Source organism: Clupea harengus, chromosome 9 (genome assembly GCF_900700415.2).
Source record: "Clupea harengus chromosome 9, Ch_v2.0.2, whole genome shotgun sequence".
Taxonomy (NCBI): Eukaryota; Metazoa; Chordata; class Actinopteri; order Clupeiformes; family Clupeidae; genus Clupea; species Clupea harengus.
In genome coordinates this window covers 9,082,178-9,102,087 of record NC_045160.1, presented here as the reverse complement: position 1 = coordinate 9,102,087, position 19,910 = coordinate 9,082,178, and the positions used below count along the sequence as shown (strand labels likewise).

Genomic DNA, 19,910 nt, shown 5'->3' with positions numbered 1-19,910 from the left:
AAATGCTCTCACACTATCATGCAGACTGTTGCAATCCACGTAATGTTTACAACAATTAGGTTAACACTTAGGAAGTAAGGATTTTATTTATCTAGCTATGTAAAGGTCAGTTTAAAGGGATGTTTTTTATCCAAAGCAACTTACATGGGCATCCTGCAGTGGTGGTGTAATGTAAACATCATGGTATGGGGAAAAAAACAACAACCTGTAGTTCATTAGCCTACTCAAAATACTACCAGTACTACAGCTGACACTGTGATCATCTCAAGCCAGGAGCCTGGTGTTCCATGGTGTTCATCAATATGTGTCTTTCTTTTTGTAGGTAGAGCATAGGGGAAAAGGTAGAGATGGAAAGTTCCTGAAATACAATTGCAACGGTAAGTACAAATGATACCTTAATGTCATTATGACGGGTGTGTTTCAGATGTCTGTACTGTTGGGGTTTTGTACTGCTGGATGTAGATGTTCTTTTCTATATTCTCCAACAGATTTGCAAGCGTTTGTTGTGAGCTCAGCCGTCCTGGTGGGGATGTGGATCGGTGGTGTGTTCCAGGCATGTCTGATCGTAGACAGGATCTATTCTCTCATGTGTGCCTGCTACATTGTCTCTCTCCTCATGGCCACACTTTTACATCTGCACAGGCGTCAAGAGCACCCATCAAATGAAGTTCACACTAAAACTGGTCAGTGAACTCTCCTTTTCAAGCTCTCATTAGAAACAAAGTCATATCCTTTCATGTTTGAAAGTTTTAGTGGTTTTCAAGTGGCAAGATGTTGACCATATTTTGTGATCAAAAAGCTGTTTTGCTGCTCTGTTTTGGCATGTAGCTAACTGGATCACAACCCTTGTTCATATTTTCATGGATATTCTTTTTGGTTTCTCACAGGACCCCTGCTTCAAGACTTTGCTCGAGGCAAGGAGATTAACCCTCGAATTGCTGCCATTGACAAGAAACAGTTTTTCATGGTCTGGATTGGATTTATGGGATGGGTAAATTGGAGCCTTATTGCAAGCTGCCACCGTCCCTTGAAAGGGTGTACAATTCTATGTCATTCCTTATAATCTTTTGGAAAAATACTAATACATTTTTTTTCTGTTACATGTGCAGGGTATGGTTGTCTTATGTTATCTATTGGCTGAGATAGAAAGAGATGGACGAGTGTCTCTGCCTATGCTTCTTGTGGTGACCTTTCAACTTCTTTACATAGTGGACTTCTTGGTAGACGAGGTTGGTAAACTGAAGTAATTTAAGGCTTTTAACGCTTGTTTCACTTTTCCTCCCAGAATAATCTGATTGCCTGAAGTTAAATCATAATGGAATTTCTACTTTCTTTGCTGTATCAGATATTTGTCAGACAACAACTAATTAAACAAGGCAATTGGCAATGCCTGAAAGACCATACTTTCATATGTTGTGTCACGTGTCATGCAGGCCTCAGTTTTGCCAACCAAGGAATTCACACAGGAGGGTATTGGCTTCGTCATGATCCAAGGAGAATACGTATACATTACCTTCTACTCCAGCACTCCTGCATTCTTCCTGCTTCATCGGCCTCTGCAAATCAGTATCCCCACTGCCATTCTCATTGGTCTTCTCTATGGTACATGGGTAGATTACACTTCATCCACTTCATCCTTGGATATAATAATATTATAAGATGTGCAGAATAACAGTTTTCATCTGTTTCTGAATAGGTGGGGGTTTGGTCATTTATTATTTTTCCAATGATCAAAAGGATCGTTTTCGGAAAGACCCCAGTGATCCTGCTTTTGCCAGTAAATCCAATAAGCATACACTTTTTGTCTCCAGTTTTGTATGTCCTCCATCTGTCATGTTATGATTTTTGCTAAATGTACCATAGGTCTGAAGACCATCGCGAGTCCCACTGGACAGAACCTGTTAGTGTCCGGCTGGTTTGGATTGGTTCGCCACCCAAACTATCTTGGTGATATTATGATGAGTTGGGCTTGGACTCTTCCCTGTGGTAAGACTTCTGAAGGGGAATATGGGTTACTCTTCAGTTTCTCTTAGACTGACATTTTTTGTGACAATGTTTTTGGTAAAAGCTTTGTTCCTTTTTTCAGACCAGTATGAAAGAATTTCTACTTTCTAATAAGCCAATGAATGGGCATCCAAAGCATTATTCTATTCTGTTATTCTACTTCCATTCTTTAAAATGAGTTATTCTATTTGAAATAAGTAATGAGCCATGGAAGAAAATAAACATACATTAATACAAATGATGAACATGGTACACACCACATTTTTTTGGAGAGCTTTTTCCCTATCTACAGGCAACACCAAGGCCATTGCCACTGTCCTTTTTTCCCATGCCATGTTGAAATCCACAAATAAACCCTTTTAAACCCTGTTTATTAACCACACATGTGATATAACGTGTAAAATCTTACATATTATGAGCAATAATTAAATACAATTTTGTGGTTTCTAAATATTAGCTCGAGATTTCAATAAAATATCAGCCAGGGTTTTTGGACACGCCTCACTGCTTCCCTCTGTATCATGAGAAGATGTCATGTATTACTTTTGATGTGTCCCTCAGGATTCTCCAGTGTTTTACCTTACATACCAGTTCTCCTGTGCACAAACATGCTGAGAGAGCGGGCCAATGAGAACAAGGAAGCATGTCAAGAGAAACATGGAGAAGCATGGGAGGAGTACTGTCGTCGTGTGCCATATCAACTGCTCCCTTACATATACTGAATATGGGATACCAGTACATTCAAAACTGTGGGGTTATACTGCACTATTCAAAAGATGTTCTACTCATTAAAATACAACATACAAAACTCTTACTCGGTATGATACAATCAGTGGAAAAAGTAATCTAGTATCCAATCATAAGGCTGAAAGTCTCTGATATGATCCATGTTTTTACTCAAAATGAGTAAGTGATTAATTAATTAATGAATTAAGGACATTCATACAATTGATTTTAAATGTAACCTCTGACTGGTACACTTTAGCTAACTAAAAACAATCACAGTATTATAATCAATATTATAACTTAGAATGCCCTATTTGTGGGGAAAAAAAAAAACGTATATTTGTTCCGGTCCCTTCTCTCTGAAATGGCCATACACAGTAGCCTGGATGCCAGACGAACTTAGCCCCGCCCATAAAAGTTTAGGTCGGGAAGTTCGGTCTGGCATTGCTCCATTGGGGAGAAACTATCTCCTCACAAAAATCTGTGAGGAGATAGATAGACCAATCAAATTGTCAGGGCGGGATTTATACGATGATGGACAGATAATCAACAGTAACCACCACGTCATTAATGAGCGCTTGGTTTGAATTCGTTTTCACAAACATGGCTGCCGCTGGAGAGCTGAGATGTTTTGATTCTGCTATCTAGTCTGTTTTAGAAGACATCGACAGCGCATTCAGTTTGAAAGAGGAACAGAGATACTCGACCAAGGCATTTGTAGATCGAAAAGATGTTTTTGCCGTCCTTCCTACGGGATTCGGAAAAAGTAAAATTTATGAGCTGGCCCCAATGATGACTACGTTGCTCTGATTGGTTGTAGCTCTATCCAATTGAGCGAAGAGGCATTTATTTCCTTGTTCGGTTGAAACACGCCCCTTAATCACAGCCCAATGGATCAGTATCAGACTCATATTCTGACTAGAATTATGAGTATGACATCGTCAGGCTACATACACAGGGCCGTATTAAGATAATGGGCTTTAGGGGCTGCAGCCCTGGGCCTCGCCACCAGGGGGCATCAGGTTGCCCGATGTCGAGTGAGTCAACGGCACCGCGCATAACGTTAGAAAAATTCAGAGTGAAAACAAAAATAATGCGCGCAAATGTCCGGTCAAAGAAAGCACGAGAGTGGGGCCAAAAAAAGAAAATGACAAGCTCTTAAACATGAAAAAGTGTCAGAATTACTAAAGAAGACTCCAAAATTAACAAATATATGGAGTGCTGCAACAAATCCGCCGGCTAGTCTGCCTGCTGCTGCGGCTACCTCTACCAGCACTGACCAACCAACTGCCATGACTAGCCAGTCTGCTGCCAGTGCCCTTAGCAGTACAATCTCTGCTGACACAACTGATGGTGATGCAGTCTATAAAGAAATCTGCAAATACTATGGATTTCTTACTCGACTTGAAAAACTCTCCCTCAGTGAAATACGTGAACAAAGTGTCAGATTGCAGACCAAATACAACGCAGATCTAGCAGATGACTTTCCCGACGAACTAGCGCAGTTTGTGAATTTCTCCCGAGTTGCTCTCACTGACCCAACAACACAGAGAAACCTACTCTTATACGGGAGAGGCATCTCCAAAGTGTTTTCCCAAATGTGGACATAGCACTGAGGATTTACCTTACATTTCCCGTTAGTAATGCCAGTGGGGAGAGGTCATTCTCCAAATTAGGAATTATTAAGCATAGACTGAGGTCATCAATGTGCGAGGACAGACTGAACAATTTGACTTTAATGTCAATAGAGCATGACATACTGCGCCAACTGGACTTTGAAGAGCTCATTGATGAGTTTGCATTGAGAGAGCAGTAAACGGGCCTTTTAATATCACTGATGTGATGATGGTGATAGTGAGTCACATGTTTGTTCTATGTTAGGCCGCGGCTGCCAACACTCAACATGGCTCCATTATTGTAAAAACGTTTTTTAAATAGCTTGTTTGTATGGAAGCTAATTCAAATGCTTTCCACCTGGAGATGTTGCACTGTATATCTGACTGTCTGCCTTCTTGTGTTTGGGTTTTTGAGTAACCTATAATGGTCATTCCCTGGCTATTGAGCCTTGTTTTTCCTTTTGAATAAATGGAAATATGTATACATTTTCATTATTGGTTTATTATTGTCTACAGTGTAGCCTACTACACATACATTTTGTCCTTGGCTTTAAACTGATCATATTTATAGAGTGGTTCTGTGGACGTTAAAGCACTGATGTGTCAGTGCACCTGGCGTGGGTTTGTGTGCGTGTCATGATGTGCGTCGGGGCGATATAGGGGCCTCATCCTGGTAATTAGCCCCAGGCCTCAAAATGTCTTAATCCGGCCCTGGCCATACATATACACTGACATGACACATGCCATAGGTCATTGTTGGAGCTTTTCCTTACTTTGGCTTGTTTCCCTTAAAAGCTATGTATACATTGACAGAAAAACAAGACAGGTTATTCAGTGTTTTTAACCAACTTTTCCTTATACACACTCCTGCACTGGACTCCAACCCAAACCTTTGGTTGCCAGCATATCTTTTAAGGTTTTTAGGAGTAAAGTCTATCTGCTGGTTACTGTAACACAGAAAGGAAAACATAAAAGGCTGATGACACAATATCTGATTTATTGAGCAATCATTTACAGATCAATTTCTTAAAACTCATATGGCTCATATGAGAGAACTTACTAAATTGTAAGTTAGACTTTTCCAAGTTCTGACTTATGACTACAACTTTTAAACTAAACTCTGATACTGTGATATACAGAGTAAACAATATTTCACAGTTTACATTGCTGAGAAAACCATATGTGGCTGACAAATTGGAAAATGAAATGATCACTGACAAATTTGACAATATAAATATATTTTAGTGGTATCACATGCATTTTATATTGCTCTAATTTCCATATTTTGTACAGATTTCCAGCATTCCTTAGAGCTTCTGTCATGATAAGTCATTTGTGACACATTAAGTTACAGATTAATGGGTTCACCACTGTTGTACAAATACATTTAGAATTGAAATGGCACAGTAAACCTTCTAAAAGGCAGCTTGTACCCTCCTGATGCAAGTATATTGACACCCACCCAGTCAATAGCAGTACTTAACCAGAAGAGGGCGGCATATGGTTTCCTCATACTTCTTGTGTTTCAAATATTTTTGGGATAAAACAAACTTGATCATTAAGAAATATTAGACGTTTTATGAATTGCTTAAAATGTACACAGTTTATTGTGTATTTTACTTATTTCTTTAATGACGTCTGATATCCTTGCATTTATTTTTACTGACCTTACGTTTGGAGTATGCTTTAAGTATTGCCCTACGAATCTGAGGGAGCTGCAGACCATACACAAGTGGATTACAGATAGGAGGGAGAATCAAAAATTGCATGCCTAATGCGTTACGCAGACTGAGAGGAAGGTTTGTAAATCCAGCCCAGCTATATGAAAGATCAAACAATAAAGACATGATGGAAACAAAAATGGCCAATATATGTGGTAAACAGGTTTGAGTAAACCTTCTTCTGCTCTCCCTGGATTCTACACAAACTTGTACAATCTGAGAATATGACACAAAGATTACAAGGGCCTGTATGACTTGACCTACCATTAAAACAATACCAAACGTGCGGTTTACTGTGGTGGGATAACACCCCTGCTTTAGAATTGAAGGAATATCACAAAATAGTTTACCAATGAATGATCCACAAATGGGTACTCTAACGGTAAGAGCAACAACTATAACTGACATCGAGAGAGGATAAAACCAAGCAAGTAACAATATCTTTAAGACCAGGTGAGACGTAAGAATGCTGTGGTATTGTAGTGGTTTGCATATTGCTACAAATCTGTCAAAAGCCATTGCTGTTAAAATGGTGATTTCACAAAAAGCAGAGGAATAGATTACAATACTCTGAATAAGACACATCGAGTAAGAAATCACTGCTACATCAGAGAGCAAATCCAACAGAAACTTAGGGTAGAAACCAACAGTCCCATACAGCCCATTGGCACACAAATGTGACAAAAAAATATACATTGGTTCATGGAGGGTTTTATCCACTCTAACTGTGATGATTATTGTAACATTCATGGTAATTATAACAATGTACAGCACACAGGTCAAGTAAAAGTACATAGACTTGTTTTTTCCTGATTCTTGTAGTCCATTTAAAAAGAAGAATTTATGAATGGATGCGTTTTCCATTGTCCTTGACATTAGAACCTGTGGAAAAGTTTGTAGTAGCAAAACCTTTGACCTTATTAGTTCTATCTACTCTAATGTCAAACTGATCACACTTATGCCCAGATTGTATTGTCACAAAATTATCTGATAAAATTGTTATTTCTGATTCATCAATGAAGCACTGTCTGTGCCAGTGATCTCTCCTGTGGTAGCTAGTGGCTGGTAAATCTTTTATACTCTTTCCCTCTCCCAAGGGTTAGACTTATACAGTCTCTCCTAGTTACAGAGGTTAGGTTTTTTTTAAATCAGTTCTAACCAATGGCTTATTTAGATTTAGAAAAAAATGGACTAACCCTCTTTGTTTGGAACTACATACAACTGCCGTTAATACTTTAATTTGCTGACCACATAAGTCAACAGTTGCACTAGCTGCTAATACAATATTATTGCTATTTGACCAAATACATTTTATTTAAATTATTTTAAGTGCTGTGTAGTTACTGTTTGAAACAATGGTTGTCTCTGGTAAGTTAACCTAAATCTTATCTTATCATAGATAGCGCCTCAATATTGCGCTATGAAGTCAGATGTTAACAAATGGTATGTAACACTTGTCTATATCATCGCATCCATGATATTATTTAGGTCAGTGTATACGTTCATTTCAGTTATATGATGTGGCATGCAACTATGTTTTTCTATTGTTATACTTGATTTAACATGTATGTGCAATGCCTTCCCAATGTCCATAAGCATGAACCAGATACTATGTCAGGTGCTACCTAGTGGACATACAGTGTAACTGTAGTAAACCGTTGAGACAGCTGTTAAGATAAGTAATAATAAATAATAATAATTCATTTTATTTGTAACGCACTCTTCATTCAGAAGAATCTCAGAGTGCCAACATAGTAGAAACTAACTACCGTAAATCCTCAAATAGTGGCCGGGGCTTTTATTTACTTAGGCTGCACAGCGCACCGGCCTGTATTTGGGGCAGGCTTGTATTAGGGGCAGGCCTTTATTTCTTACGGCTCTTCAGAATGTTCCAAAAAGTTCCGTTGATTTGAATGGGGCACCCCAACGTCAGCAGGTCTGTAATTTCTTGATATTCACCATCTCGAAAAGTTAATGACCGCTGTCATTGGCAACGGGTTTTGTGCTTCACATATTTGTTATGGCTTTTTATTAGACACTAAAAACACAACAACACAAACACAATTTTAAAATGGCACGGGCTTTATGCTCTGGTACAAGTTATCACGAACAGACTGTGCTACCGTCACACACCTGTATAAACTCCGTCCCAACACAGAACAACGACATGCAATTAGAACAGTAAGGAACATTGTTAGGGAACATCGTTGAGCGCTAGTGCGTCACATAGAGAAAAGTATGCGCCCGCCGCACGGCATTACGGGGCGACTATGCCGGCACGTTACACAGCCCCCACTAAGACTGGTTGGTGTCCTCATCAACCCAAGTCCTTACAACAAAGTCCTTCAAATGTGCCGCAATCTGTGTGGTCGAGGTGTGCGCCCTGCGGGCGCGACAGTCGGCACAGCAGCCAGCGCAGCCTCCGGAGCTGCCGATGGGGCTGGCACCAGTGTTGGCGCAGGGCCTGCTGTTTCACAGTCTATCTCAGCTCCAGCCGGTGCCAACGGCCGGTACGGGGCCAGCCGATCGTGATGGAGGGTCACAACCTTCCGCCGCCCTAACACCCGAACCCGGTACACCACATCAGACAGTCTTTCCAGTACAGTACACGGTCTTACCCACTGATTAGAAAGTTTAGGTGAAATACCTTTTTTCCTTTCAGGGCAGAATACCCACACCTTGTCACCGGCATGGAACTCTTGCCCACAGCAGCGCGTGTCGTAAGCCCGCTTCTGTCGAACTCCGGCAGTGCACATTGCCTGTCTGGCCATTTCATGCACTTCTCGCATCCTCTCACACAACTGCCTGTAGAATTCCATCCCAGGTTTTCCATCAATCTCTGGCTCCGGGGTCACTAGGTCAATGGGTGTGCGCAGCTCTCATCCGAACATTAGGGCTGCGGGGGTGCACTTCGTCGAGTCCTGCACTGCTGTCCGGTATGCCCAGAGGACCATGGGCAGGTGGCAGTCCCAGTCCTGCTGTTGACGACTGGTTAGAATGGCCAGCTGAACAGCGAGTGTCCGGTTGAACCGCTCCACCAGCCCATCGCTTTGAGGGTGGAGTGGCGTCGTCCGGGTCTTCCTGATACCCAGCCGTTTGCAGACTTCACTGAATACCTCCGCTTCGAAGTTCCGCCCCTGGTCACTGTGGAGCTCTTCCGGTCCCCCGAAACGGCAGAGCATCGCAGTCACTAATTTCCCTGCCGTTGTAGAGGCAGTCTGATCAGGTACCGCGTATGCCTCTGGCCACTTCGTGAAGTAATCCATGGCCACGATCACATAGCGGTTTCCGAGGTCGGTAAGAGGAAATGGACCGAGCACGTCCACTGCTACCCGCTCCATGGGTGCTCCCACTGCATACTGCTGTAGCGGGGCGTGTAAACGCGTGTAAACGTATCATGACGCCTGTCAGGAGCCCGCCAGTGTCGGTGCAGGAGCCCGTTGTGTGAGACAAAGCAAGGCCACTGCGAGTACAAAGCCTTGGTCTCAGGGTCAAGTGCAGAGACGTCAGTCCAGGGTGGGCGTTGCCCCGCACTTACCCATGACAAAACCCTGGCGAGGGCCGGGTCTTTGGATTGTGCTTCCTGCAGCTCCACCGCTGCAAACGTGTCCCTCTGGCTGTCCCCTGGTGACGCAGCCTGCGCAGCTGAGCCTTTGGCCGTGACTCTGCAGACCTGCGTCGCGCCATCCACACCCCCTCCGTCGACCCGGCCGGGCTGGGGTGCGCTTCTGAGCTGGGGTGCGCTGATCTCTGCCGCCTCTCCGTCGACCGGGCTGGGCTGAGGTGCGCTGCTGGGCTGATGTGTACTGCTGGGCTGATGTTTGCTGCTGGGCTGAGGTGTGCTGCTGGGCTGATGTGTGCTGGTCTCTGCCGCCTCTCCGTCGACCGGGCCGGGCTGGCCCGCACTGCTCGCTGTAGTGTTGTCGTCGGATGGACCAACTTGGAGCCGACAGACCATGTGAGGCTCTGGCATGGCGGCAGCTGGACTCCTTGCCTCGGTGCGCTGACAGTAGCGACACTGCTCTGCTACACAGGGGCGCCTGGACAAGGCGTCTGCGTTGCCATGCAACCGGCCAGCTCGGTGGCGAATCTCAAAATCATAAAGAGTCTCCATCCACCGAGCCAGCTGGCCCTCAGGCTCCTTGAAACTCAGCAGCCAGGTGAGTGAGGTGTGATCTGTTCTTAGTAGGAACCGCTTGCCGTACAGATAAGTACGGAAGTGGCGGATGCCCAGCACCACTGCTAACAGTTTGCGTCGGGTGACATAGTAATTCCGTTCTGCCCGACTGAGTGAACGGCTGAAGTATGCTATTACCTGTTCCCCCTGTTCTCCTTCCTGGGAGATGACCGCGCCGATCCCAACGTCACTGGCATCCGTATCCAGAACGAACGGTAGCTGGAGGTTGGGAAACGCCAGGACTGGGGCCTCGGACAGTGCTTTCCGAAGTTGGTGGAACGCGTCATTGCAGCTCTGTGTCCACAGAAACGGCTGGCCCTTGTGTGTCAGCTGGTGCATTGGGCTGGCAACCGTAGCGAAATCCTGGATAAACCGTCGATAATAAGATGCCAGACCCAGAAAACTCCTGAGTTCTGCCACATCACGAGGAGCAGGCCAGCTTTTCACCGTGTCCACTTTAGCTGGGTCAGTGGCCACTCCCGCTGCCCCCAGTCTGTCTCAGGTTGCATTTCTTTGGGTGCAATTTTAATCCAGCCCCGCGGATAGCATTGAACACTTTCCCCAAACTCTTCAGAGCCCCTGAAAAGCTGGTTGCATGACATAAAATATCGTCCAGATACACTATGCAGCAACTACGTGGCATGCCCACCAGAACTCTTTCCATCAAGTGTTCAAAAGTTGCGGGTCCATTACACAGTCCAAATGGTAGCACTTTGAATTGGCACAACCCCTGCCCGATAGTAAATGCAGTCTTTGGTCGGGCTTCAGGGGCTAGTTCTATTTGCCAGTACCCGCTACATAAATGAAGAGAACTAAACCAGCTGGAGCCAGAGATGCTATCAAGCGCATCATCAATACGGGGGAGGGGGTATGAGTCTTTTCTCGTTACCTGATTGAGGCGCCTGTAGTCCACGCAGAACCGCCATGAAGAGTCTTTTTTTGTGACGAGGACTGCAGGTGCTGCCCACGGGCTGTTGCTGGGTTCGATCACCCCCGTCTCTGCCATTTCCTTTGACCTTCTGTTCTGCTACCGCTCTCTTGGCGAACTGCAGTCGGCGGGGACAAAGTCGAATTGGGCGGGCATCTCCGGTGTCGATTTCATGTAGCACCAAACTCATGCGGGTACAATCCTCATTCCTAGCAGCGAGGTCTAGGTCTCGTACCTGGCTGCACTGACGTTCATCCAGCCCTTCACAGCTGCACAAACACCTCTAGGGCTTGTTTCGTCTCGGCGGAGGGTGGCGTGCCTCGACTTGGTGGCGGCTGGCTGTGATGTGGGATGGAGGTCGGGGGCGCTGGGGGTGTGGTTTGAGTGTCCGGGAGAACACGCTGGACGTGAGGCGATGTTTGTTTCTGTCTTCGTCTTCGATGACGCCTCCGTGCAGGAGTACTCGCTCTGTGCTCCTGTACTAGAGGCGCGGCTCGTGTTGGCGATGTCACGAATCCTTGCCGAGCCTGACAAGAATTCTCCGTTGCCTGTAGAGACACAGTGTCTGCTCCCAGGTGAAGCTGTGCCTGGGAAACATCTACCATGGCCCTCCATTTCTCCATCAAATCCAAACCCAGGATACACTCGTCCTGAATGTTTGCCAACCAGAACTGGTGGTGGGTTGTCACCTGGTAAATCTTCACACGCACCGGTTTCCTCCCGTTCAGGTCAACACGCTCGCCTGTAACGGTGGTGATGCGCATTTTCGTCGATTCCCAGCCTGGGGGTCTCACGGTCAATGTGCCGGGGAGTATGCCAGGTCGCACTAGTGAAATGGTGGAGCCCGTATCGATAAGTGCGCGACACAGGGCTCCATCCAACACACAGTCCACATACAGTCCTCTGGTTTGACCCAGTCGCCCCAGTCGCAGGTGGTCATGAGTCAAGGAGGTGGTCGATATTGAAGGTGACATCCCTCCTGCCGTGTCACCCTCTTCTAGTTTAAATGTGCACGGGGCGCCGGAGCCTGGCAGTTCCTGGAGACGTATCCAGGAAACGCCTGTAGCGCCAGCTCGTCTTGTTGGCTTTGGTTGAACGTTGGGTAACCTCGGCGTGCATACAGTCGGGGGTCTGCCGCAAACGCTCCCAGGCTTTCCACGTCACCTCTGCGCCTGGGGGCGAGTTGATCTCGAGCGTCATCGGTGAACACTCTCCGTCTGTATCTGTGTAGTAGGGCGGCTTCGATGGCGGGCCAACTTGCATGTTCTTCGGGGGGCAGGTCGACCAGTACCTGTAGGGCCTTCCCCTCCAGTGCCAGCGCCACCTGAACTCCCGTTTCCTCCGCCGACCAGCCGTTCAAGTTCGCCGCCAGCCGCACTTGGACCAGGTATGTCTCTAGTGGGTTCTCGCCATTATAGCGGGGCAGCTCGGTGTTGGTCCGACGGGGTGCCTCTGCCATCGTAGGTCGCTGCTCTGGGTCCCTTGCGAGGGCGGGTCGTAGCGGATGCAGCGGCCAGCTGTACGCTCCCGCTTCTCCAGCTTGTAGTCCTTCTAGGGGCAGCGGGCATGGTCAGCAAGTAATGGGTTGCTACGCAACACCTGGGACGTTAAAGTTCTATTAGCCTGAAGAACATTTTTTTCTTAGCGGAAATCACGAAACGGCAACAAAATCATTAAAAAGAGGTATTTTGGAGGAATGTTTTCTATCGTTTAGGCAAGTAACTGTATAATAACAAATTCGCCTTGTAGGCTTAGTGACAGTGATTTATCACAAGGCCAGAAATGCCTTCCTGAATACAAATGTTTTTAGTCCAGTTTTAAAGGAGTACAGCGTCTGCGTTGCCCTTAGGTGGTCAGGGAGGCTGTTCCATAAGCGTGGCACTGCCGAGCAAAAGGCCCCGGTCACCCATGGTGCGGAGCTTGGTTTTGGGGACGCGGAAGAGCGAGCTGTTTGAAGATCTGAGGGTGCAGGTGGAGGTTTAGGGAGTAATTGATTCTTGCAGGTAGGGAGGTGCATGCCCATTTATGCATGTATGGGTGAGTATTAGGACTTTGTAGTCAATCCGGAAAGAGACAGGGAGCCGGTAGCCAAGGGTATCCGTGTCGGCAGTCTTTTAGTGAAGGCACAAAAGTCAGCAGAGAGACAAGGCTCTAGATTTTTGAATTTATTGCTCCACCTCCAATTGTAAAATCCAATGTAAAAACCAAATTATAGACAAAAAGACTGATATAAATGGGAATGAAAAGATACATACAAACTGTATATGTACAGTCAAAAGTACAATGTAGCACTCTATGTCACTAAACTGAGGCAGTTTACAGACAACAAACTCACATTCTGAACTCTCTATAGCAGAGCATAAACTAGCTCACAATCAACTCTATACAAGAAGTTCTCACTTCAGAAGCTTCCCCACAACTAACTCCCCCACCCTTTTAACAGGTAGCCGACATACCCACAAGTGGCTCATACCACCATCAGCTAAGAACACAGGGGTTAATTCATGTGTGATACGACATACCCATTAAACTGAGTTAAAACGGACCTGACAATAATTAAATCAGGCATTCATTTTTTATTTTTACAGAAACCACACAAACACACATGTACACTTTTGAGAAAAATAAATGGAAGAATTCAAAAAAGTTTCAGTAAAAAGACAAGATATGACCAGTTACTCATTGGTGAATTAAAACACGGAATCCATATACAAATAAGAGAGCGTTGTCAGTTAAACCCTCTTTTCAAGCAGCATAGTTTTGGAAACATAACAGCAGCATAGTTAACATTACGTTAACTGCACGATAAACTTTCAGGCATTTCCTGGAGGTCCCTTATTTCCCCACATAGAAGGTGACAACCTTACATACATACATACATAACATAAACATAAAGGCCAGGTGTTCATTGCAAACGGTAGCCCGCTGTTTGGTTCCTAGATTGAGATTTTTTCTGCACTAGAGTTGGCTGAACAGACTGATCAAAAGAGTGCCTTCTCAGGTAGCTCACTACACAGCAACTTGAATAAATCAATCTGATTTGGTTACAGGGGTGTTTTCTTTGTTCACATTTCACGTATGCAATTACTCCCAGAACAACTCCCAGTGTACGCTGCACCCTTTTGTAATATACTACAAGGAAGCTGAGCAGCTCAGATGTTCAAGCATGTGTATAGTAAGTGACTTTCTTAAGCATGATACAGCTGCTGTTTACACCTTTCTGTGCAGTGTCATACCTGAAGTGAAGAAATTATTGCCCACTTTGAACAAGATTTACTATTTCAGTGATGGAGCTGCTTCTCAGTATAAAAATCGTAAAAGCTTTATCAATTTGTTGTATCACTCCTCTGACTTCAGTGTTTCTGCAGACTGGAACTTCTTTGCAACATCACATGGTAAGTCACCATGTGATGGAATAGGCGGAACAGTAAAGCGGGAGGCTGCACGAGCGAGCCTGCAGGCCACTGTTACAAGTCACATTCTAACCCCTGCAGACCTCTTCAGCTGGGCAGAAAAAAACATCTCAGGCGTGAAAATGATCTGGATTAGTCAAGAAAGTGTCAAGTCCATGGCTCTCAAGCTGGAAATCAGATTTGCAAAGTCAATCACAGTGCCAGGTATAAGAGATAATCACTGTTTCAAGCCAGCCAGTACAACCAAACTTTAGGTCAGCAGAGTGTCTGGAATAGCTGGATTTTGTGTGAACTATGAGGTAGAAGAAGAGGTTTCAGAGGGCTTCCAGATCAGTGACATGACCCCTGGCAAATATACAACCTGTGTATATGATGGTCATTGGTGGGTTGGAAGTATCAGGGATACATCTGAAGCCCAGCAAGATGTTCTGATACAATTCATGCATCCTCATGGTCCAGCAAAAAGTTTCTTCTGGCCCAGGAGAGAAGATTTATGCTGGGTACCTGTGCAACACATCATTTCCAAAATAGATGTTCTTACCACTACAACTGGACGTACATGCGTGCTTAAGGAGTGTGACATCAAAGCAGCTATATCTTTCATGAAAGAGTTCAAATAATTTTCCTTAAATTGTTTGCCGTGGAATTACTCAGCACTGAGTCTTACATCACAACATTGTATAACATGAGTTCACTATTTGCAACAGCCTCAAAATATAATGTAATTTGAAAAAAACTTAGAAAAAAAAGAAAATAGTCTTTCACAAATCCATTTAAAAAGTAAGGACATTGTGTGCATATGACATGCACATATGAATGATTACATCTCCCCCAGATATGTGCTGACCATAGGCACTGGCAAAACCAGTGGCAAGAGGCAATTCAATCGGCTACCTTGACAATTCGATTAAAATGTCTGAGAAACTGATTTGATCGTTATTTTTTATCTAGAGTTCACAATGAAGCTGTGAGTATTAAAAAATATTAAAAGGCAATCTCTCTATATGAGTCCTGTTTTCTGGAGATTGCCTTTTTAATATTTTTTGTTATATCATGACCAAGATCATGGATATCAAGCTTGGCCATACCAAGGTTTTATCAGTTGATTTAGTGTAGACTATGACTAGACTAGACGAGACTATGATTTCTCATGCTGTCACTGACCTGACCATAAGGCCATACAAATCTGAAATAATCTCAGTGATGTTTCTGATACCATAACCTCCCAATGTTTGTGACAGCAGCAATATACATTTTCATCTGTGATAAATGATAATGAATCTCAAACAAAAGAGAGGATAATATCTGATGCTACTTTAACTTTAAATATATAATGGATTCTTGATGGAAATATTTATATATTATAAAAACTTTACAGCTTTAAAACATCAAAAATTGAACATAATTGGTGTTAAAAATATAAACTAAAGGAATTTGCTCATGGAGGCCTGCTGCCTCTCACTTTCCTTTTCATGTGTTTGTTCTTGGAACAGCCAAGACTTTCAAAGACAGTTTTTCGGATTCTGGGGAGCTGTAGACCATATATAAGTGGATTACAAAAAGGAGGGAGAATCAAAAATTGTAGGCCCAATGCATTGCGTACACCAAGAGGAAGATTTGCAGAACTATCCCAACTGTATGAAAGATCAAACAGCATAGCAAGGGTGGTAATGAAGACTGCTAGTATATGTGGTAAACAGGTTTGAGTGAACTTTGTTCTGCCCTCAGTGGATTCTATACAAATATGTACAATCTGAGCATATGACACAAAAATTAAAACTGCCTGCATAGCTTGGCCCACAATCATAGTTATACTCCACAGGCGGTTTGCAGTAACTGGATAACATCCCTGCTTTAGTATTGAAGGATTGTCACAAAATAGCTTACCAATGAATGATCCACAAATGGGTACTCTAACCGTGAGAGCAACTGATACAACTGCCATTGAGAGAGGATAAAACCAAGCGAGTAATAACAATTTTAAAACAGTTCGAGGGGTAAGAATGCTGTGGTATTGCAATGGCCTGCATATTGCTACATATCTGTCATAAGCCATCACTGTCAAAATAGCAATTTCACACATGGCAGAGGTATATATTATAAAGGCTTGAGAGATACACAGTGTGTAGGAAATCACAGCTATATCAGAGAATAAGTCCAACAGAAACTTAGGGTAGAAACCAACAGTCCCATACAGTCCATTTGCACATAAATTAGACAGGAAAATATACATGGGCTCGTGGAGGCTTTTTTGCACTACAACAGTTATAATCACAGTTAAGTTAAGTGTAATAATTATAATATACAAAACAAATGTCAAGACAAAATACACTGGCTTGTTTCTCCCCAATTCCTGCATTCCATATAAAATGAAAAACTTAAAAGTGGATGTGTTTTCCATTGTTACTGACCTTTCCTTTCCCTCTCTCGTGAGAAGTACTGTGTCAAGTAACTGACAAGAAGAAAATGACCTAATTAGAAATAGACCTCTCTTTGTGAAGGCAAAACACTGCATGAGTTTTATGGCCACTAGCTTTCCCAAGGGTGAGATACTGTATATCCCCTGGCGTACTGTGTCTGCTGTAGTCAATACAAAGGTCCTTAGCATAATTAATTTATATTATGTGGTAGTCACTAATTCTTCACTATTCTCTCTTCTCTGATTAACAATTGATGTACATTTAAATTTTTACCTTGGGTTTCAAATGTTATTAAATATGAATGTGAAATTTTTACCCTGGGTTTCAAATGTTATTGAATATGAATGTTCTTTTTTTTTAGAAGACAACAGTTCTGTCTAAGCATAGAAGGCTATAACAAGGACAATTTTAAATTAAAGGTGCCATATGTAAGAATTTTAGTGTAAAACATTTTAATTTAACAAAATGAACTAGAAATAACAACAGCATATGGGAAATGGTCCAGCCTCTCTCACAATACTATACCTCAAGAGGTGATAGTGTGTAACTGCAGCATAAAAAAGGGCTGCAGACAAAGAAAAAAAGCTCATACTGTCAGCAATTATGTTTTGAAATCTGAAGCTAAGGAGGCTAAAATAATGAAAGTTAAAAGAGTCATATCAATACACTTAGCAGCTGTGTCTTTAAATACTAGTTCTATTTCATATTTTCAGATCGCCAGAGGCGATAAACATAGTGGAAGATATTATGCACTCATGCATTGGTTACGCAAACTTATTGATTAGTGCGTCATGATCTTCCTTTTCATTCTCGCCTGGCAGTTTTTTTCTGTTAGACTCACGCAGCTTAACTTGGGCTAAGCATTCAGCTTCTCCTTCTAGCTGTAGTCTAAATCAACGCGATTGGATTTAGGACCTTGTTGTCAGCTAGGTTTTTCGATTCTGGTAAGTAAACTATTATTCCAGCGAATTCCTATTGGTTTCCAGGGTTCCCTCGCTCGGAATCATTGCTCTATTCCCAATGAACACCCTCGGTTTGGGGGTCCTTCGTTGGTGAAAATCGTAGCCTAACTTTGCAGCTATAGGTGAGGTTACGGTTACGTCGCTAACCTGCTAGCAAGTAGCTATGCTACACTGTTGTGAGCCGGATTAACTCTCCATTAAGACATACCCGACGTGTCGGCTATGTGTCATTGTTCACCTTTTTTTTTTAAACACTGCAACATGGAGCATTCTACTTATTGCACACAGTGCTTTGCTGGTATGGACATGTTTGATGGGCATGACCGCTGTCCTTCGTGTTTGGGCATGGAGCATCTTGAAGCTGCGCTATCTAACCCCTGTCCTGAATGTAGCATTATCCCGCTACAGGTGAGTTGCGTGGTACTAAAAGTAAACATTCTAAGGGCAAGGAACATTCAAAACCACTGTTGAGGAGGACCACACAGATCAGGCAGAAGGTGTAGCACAACTTCATGCTCACGCTCTCCCCTTGCCTGATAATTCCCTTGACACGCAGCCACAAGACACTGATGCTATGTCAGTGGCAGCCACAGATTCTCTCTTTGCTGAACCCCATGGTCAGCCTCTCATGGATGCAGCACTAACACCATCACTGCGGTCCTAATTGCACTCAACTAGTGGCAGTGAGCCAGACACTGGAAGTCTCTTCTGTAGCTTTGTCACTACGTGGCAACATCAGCATGGCACTCGCAAAGCTGAAGCTGGACTTACCTCAAGCTCCATTGGGCCCTAATCAACCTACTGTGCAACTTAGTGCCAGGAACAAAGCATGCACACGTGCCTCACTGTAAAGACTTCACTGAAGTGGTATGGACAGCCATTCAGTCAGCCCTGACGTTCCAGCCAGATCGTGCTGCTCGCATGTTGGCAGATGCCACCGATCTTGGCTCAATGCCTGTGTTGGAGCCCTATGTAGCTTCTCTCATTGTTTCTCCCGATGAAGCTCTACGCCAAGATGTGCGATGCCCCAATAAAGAATGTAGGCGTACTGATGGCACGCTGGTCAAGACCTACAACACTGTTGCTAGATTGTGACGTGTTGGCAACACATTGGGACATTTGCTGTTGGCCTTACATTCTACCTTGGACTCAGCCCCTCAAGATGTTGCTGTGTCTGGTCTGCTTGACGCCTCTCTCCAAGCACTCAGCGCAATAGCTAGCAACTGCGGGAGAACACTGGGTCTCCTGGCACATGCAAGACAACAGGTGTGGCTAGCGCAGTCACCCTTAACAGAAGTGTGTCGTAACAACCTGTGTCAGTTACTGCAGCTACCTGGCCACCTGTTTGGGCCAGCCGCACAGGAGGCTTTAGAGAGAAGGATGCTTGCAAACGAATCATGCTTATGACATGTCGATCGGTGCCAAGCCTTTAGAGAGCCACACCCTGGCACACGTGCAACGCAGCATACACTGATGTACTCACAAGGCAGTTTTTCCCGTGGCCAGCACCACAGGCCCACTCCACCGCCACCCAGAACTACTGTGAGTGCGCACTCTCGTCCACTGCCTGCGAGGCAGCCTCCATTTCAGCGCCCCCCCCAGGGCCAACGAATCAGCAGGCGGGCGCCGCTGACCGGCGGGGGTCGACGAAAACTTGTTTTTCAGCACTCCAGCTACAACACTGGAAAGCAATAACAACCAACGATTGGCTGCTCGATACACTCAATACACTTTCTCGGCATGCACTTGGATTCCAAGGCAATGCATGCCACTCTCACCAGAACGAGACTGGAAGTAATTGAGCATGCACTAGCGAGAGTCGGCACAGGATCCCGTACATCCGGCTATTGAAGCTTGCTGGCTGCTCACTGCAGCAACCACAGACATTCAGCTGGGGCTTCTGCACTTTCGGCCTTTTCAATTGTGTCTGATTGTGCTACGCC

The 19,910-nt window shown here is 44.3% G+C and overlaps 2 protein-coding genes across 2 annotated transcripts; one reads left to right on the top strand and one right to left on the bottom strand.

The window, feature by feature from the left end:
- Nucleotides 1–366: 366 nt before the first annotated feature.
- LOC105890399 (delta(14)-sterol reductase LBR-like) lies at nucleotides 367–2,348 on the top strand. Its single transcript, XM_031573284.2, has 6 exons — nucleotides 367–683; nucleotides 888–991; nucleotides 1,110–1,229; nucleotides 1,434–1,602; nucleotides 1,697–1,777; nucleotides 1,864–2,348. Exons 1-6 carry the CDS (start codon nucleotides 407–409, stop codon nucleotides 2,031–2,033), a joined length of 921 nt encoding a protein of 306 aa, XP_031429144.2. The 5' UTR covers nucleotides 367–406; the 3' UTR covers nucleotides 2,034–2,348.
- A 13,675-nt stretch (nucleotides 2,349–16,023) lies between these two features.
- Nucleotides 16,024–16,986, bottom strand: LOC105899844 (olfactory receptor 4N5-like). The gene has a single exon (XM_012827061.1). It carries the CDS (start codon nucleotides 16,984–16,986, stop codon nucleotides 16,024–16,026), a length of 963 nt encoding a protein of 320 aa, XP_012682515.1.
- Between the last annotated feature and the right edge of the window lie 2,924 nt (nucleotides 16,987–19,910).

What these genes read in the sequence shown, in the direction of transcription:
- LOC105890399 (XM_031573284.2), top strand. Translation starts at nt 407, where the DNA reads ATGACGGGTGTGTTTCAGATGTCTGTACTGTTGGGGTTTTGTACTGCT. An exon ending in TCTCATTGGTCTTCTCTATG is followed by an intron (nt 1,603 to 1,696) that starts GTACATGGGTAG and finishes GTTTCTGAATAG; the next exon opens with GTGGGGGTTTGGTCATTTAT. An exon ending in CAGTGATCCTGCTTTTGCCA is followed by an intron (nt 1,778 to 1,863) that starts GTAAATCCAATA and finishes AATGTACCATAG; the next exon opens with GTCTGAAGACCATCGCGAGT.
- LOC105899844 (XM_012827061.1), bottom strand. Translation starts at nt 16,986, where the DNA reads ATGGAAAACACATCCACTTTTAAGTTTTTCATTTTATATGGAATGCAG.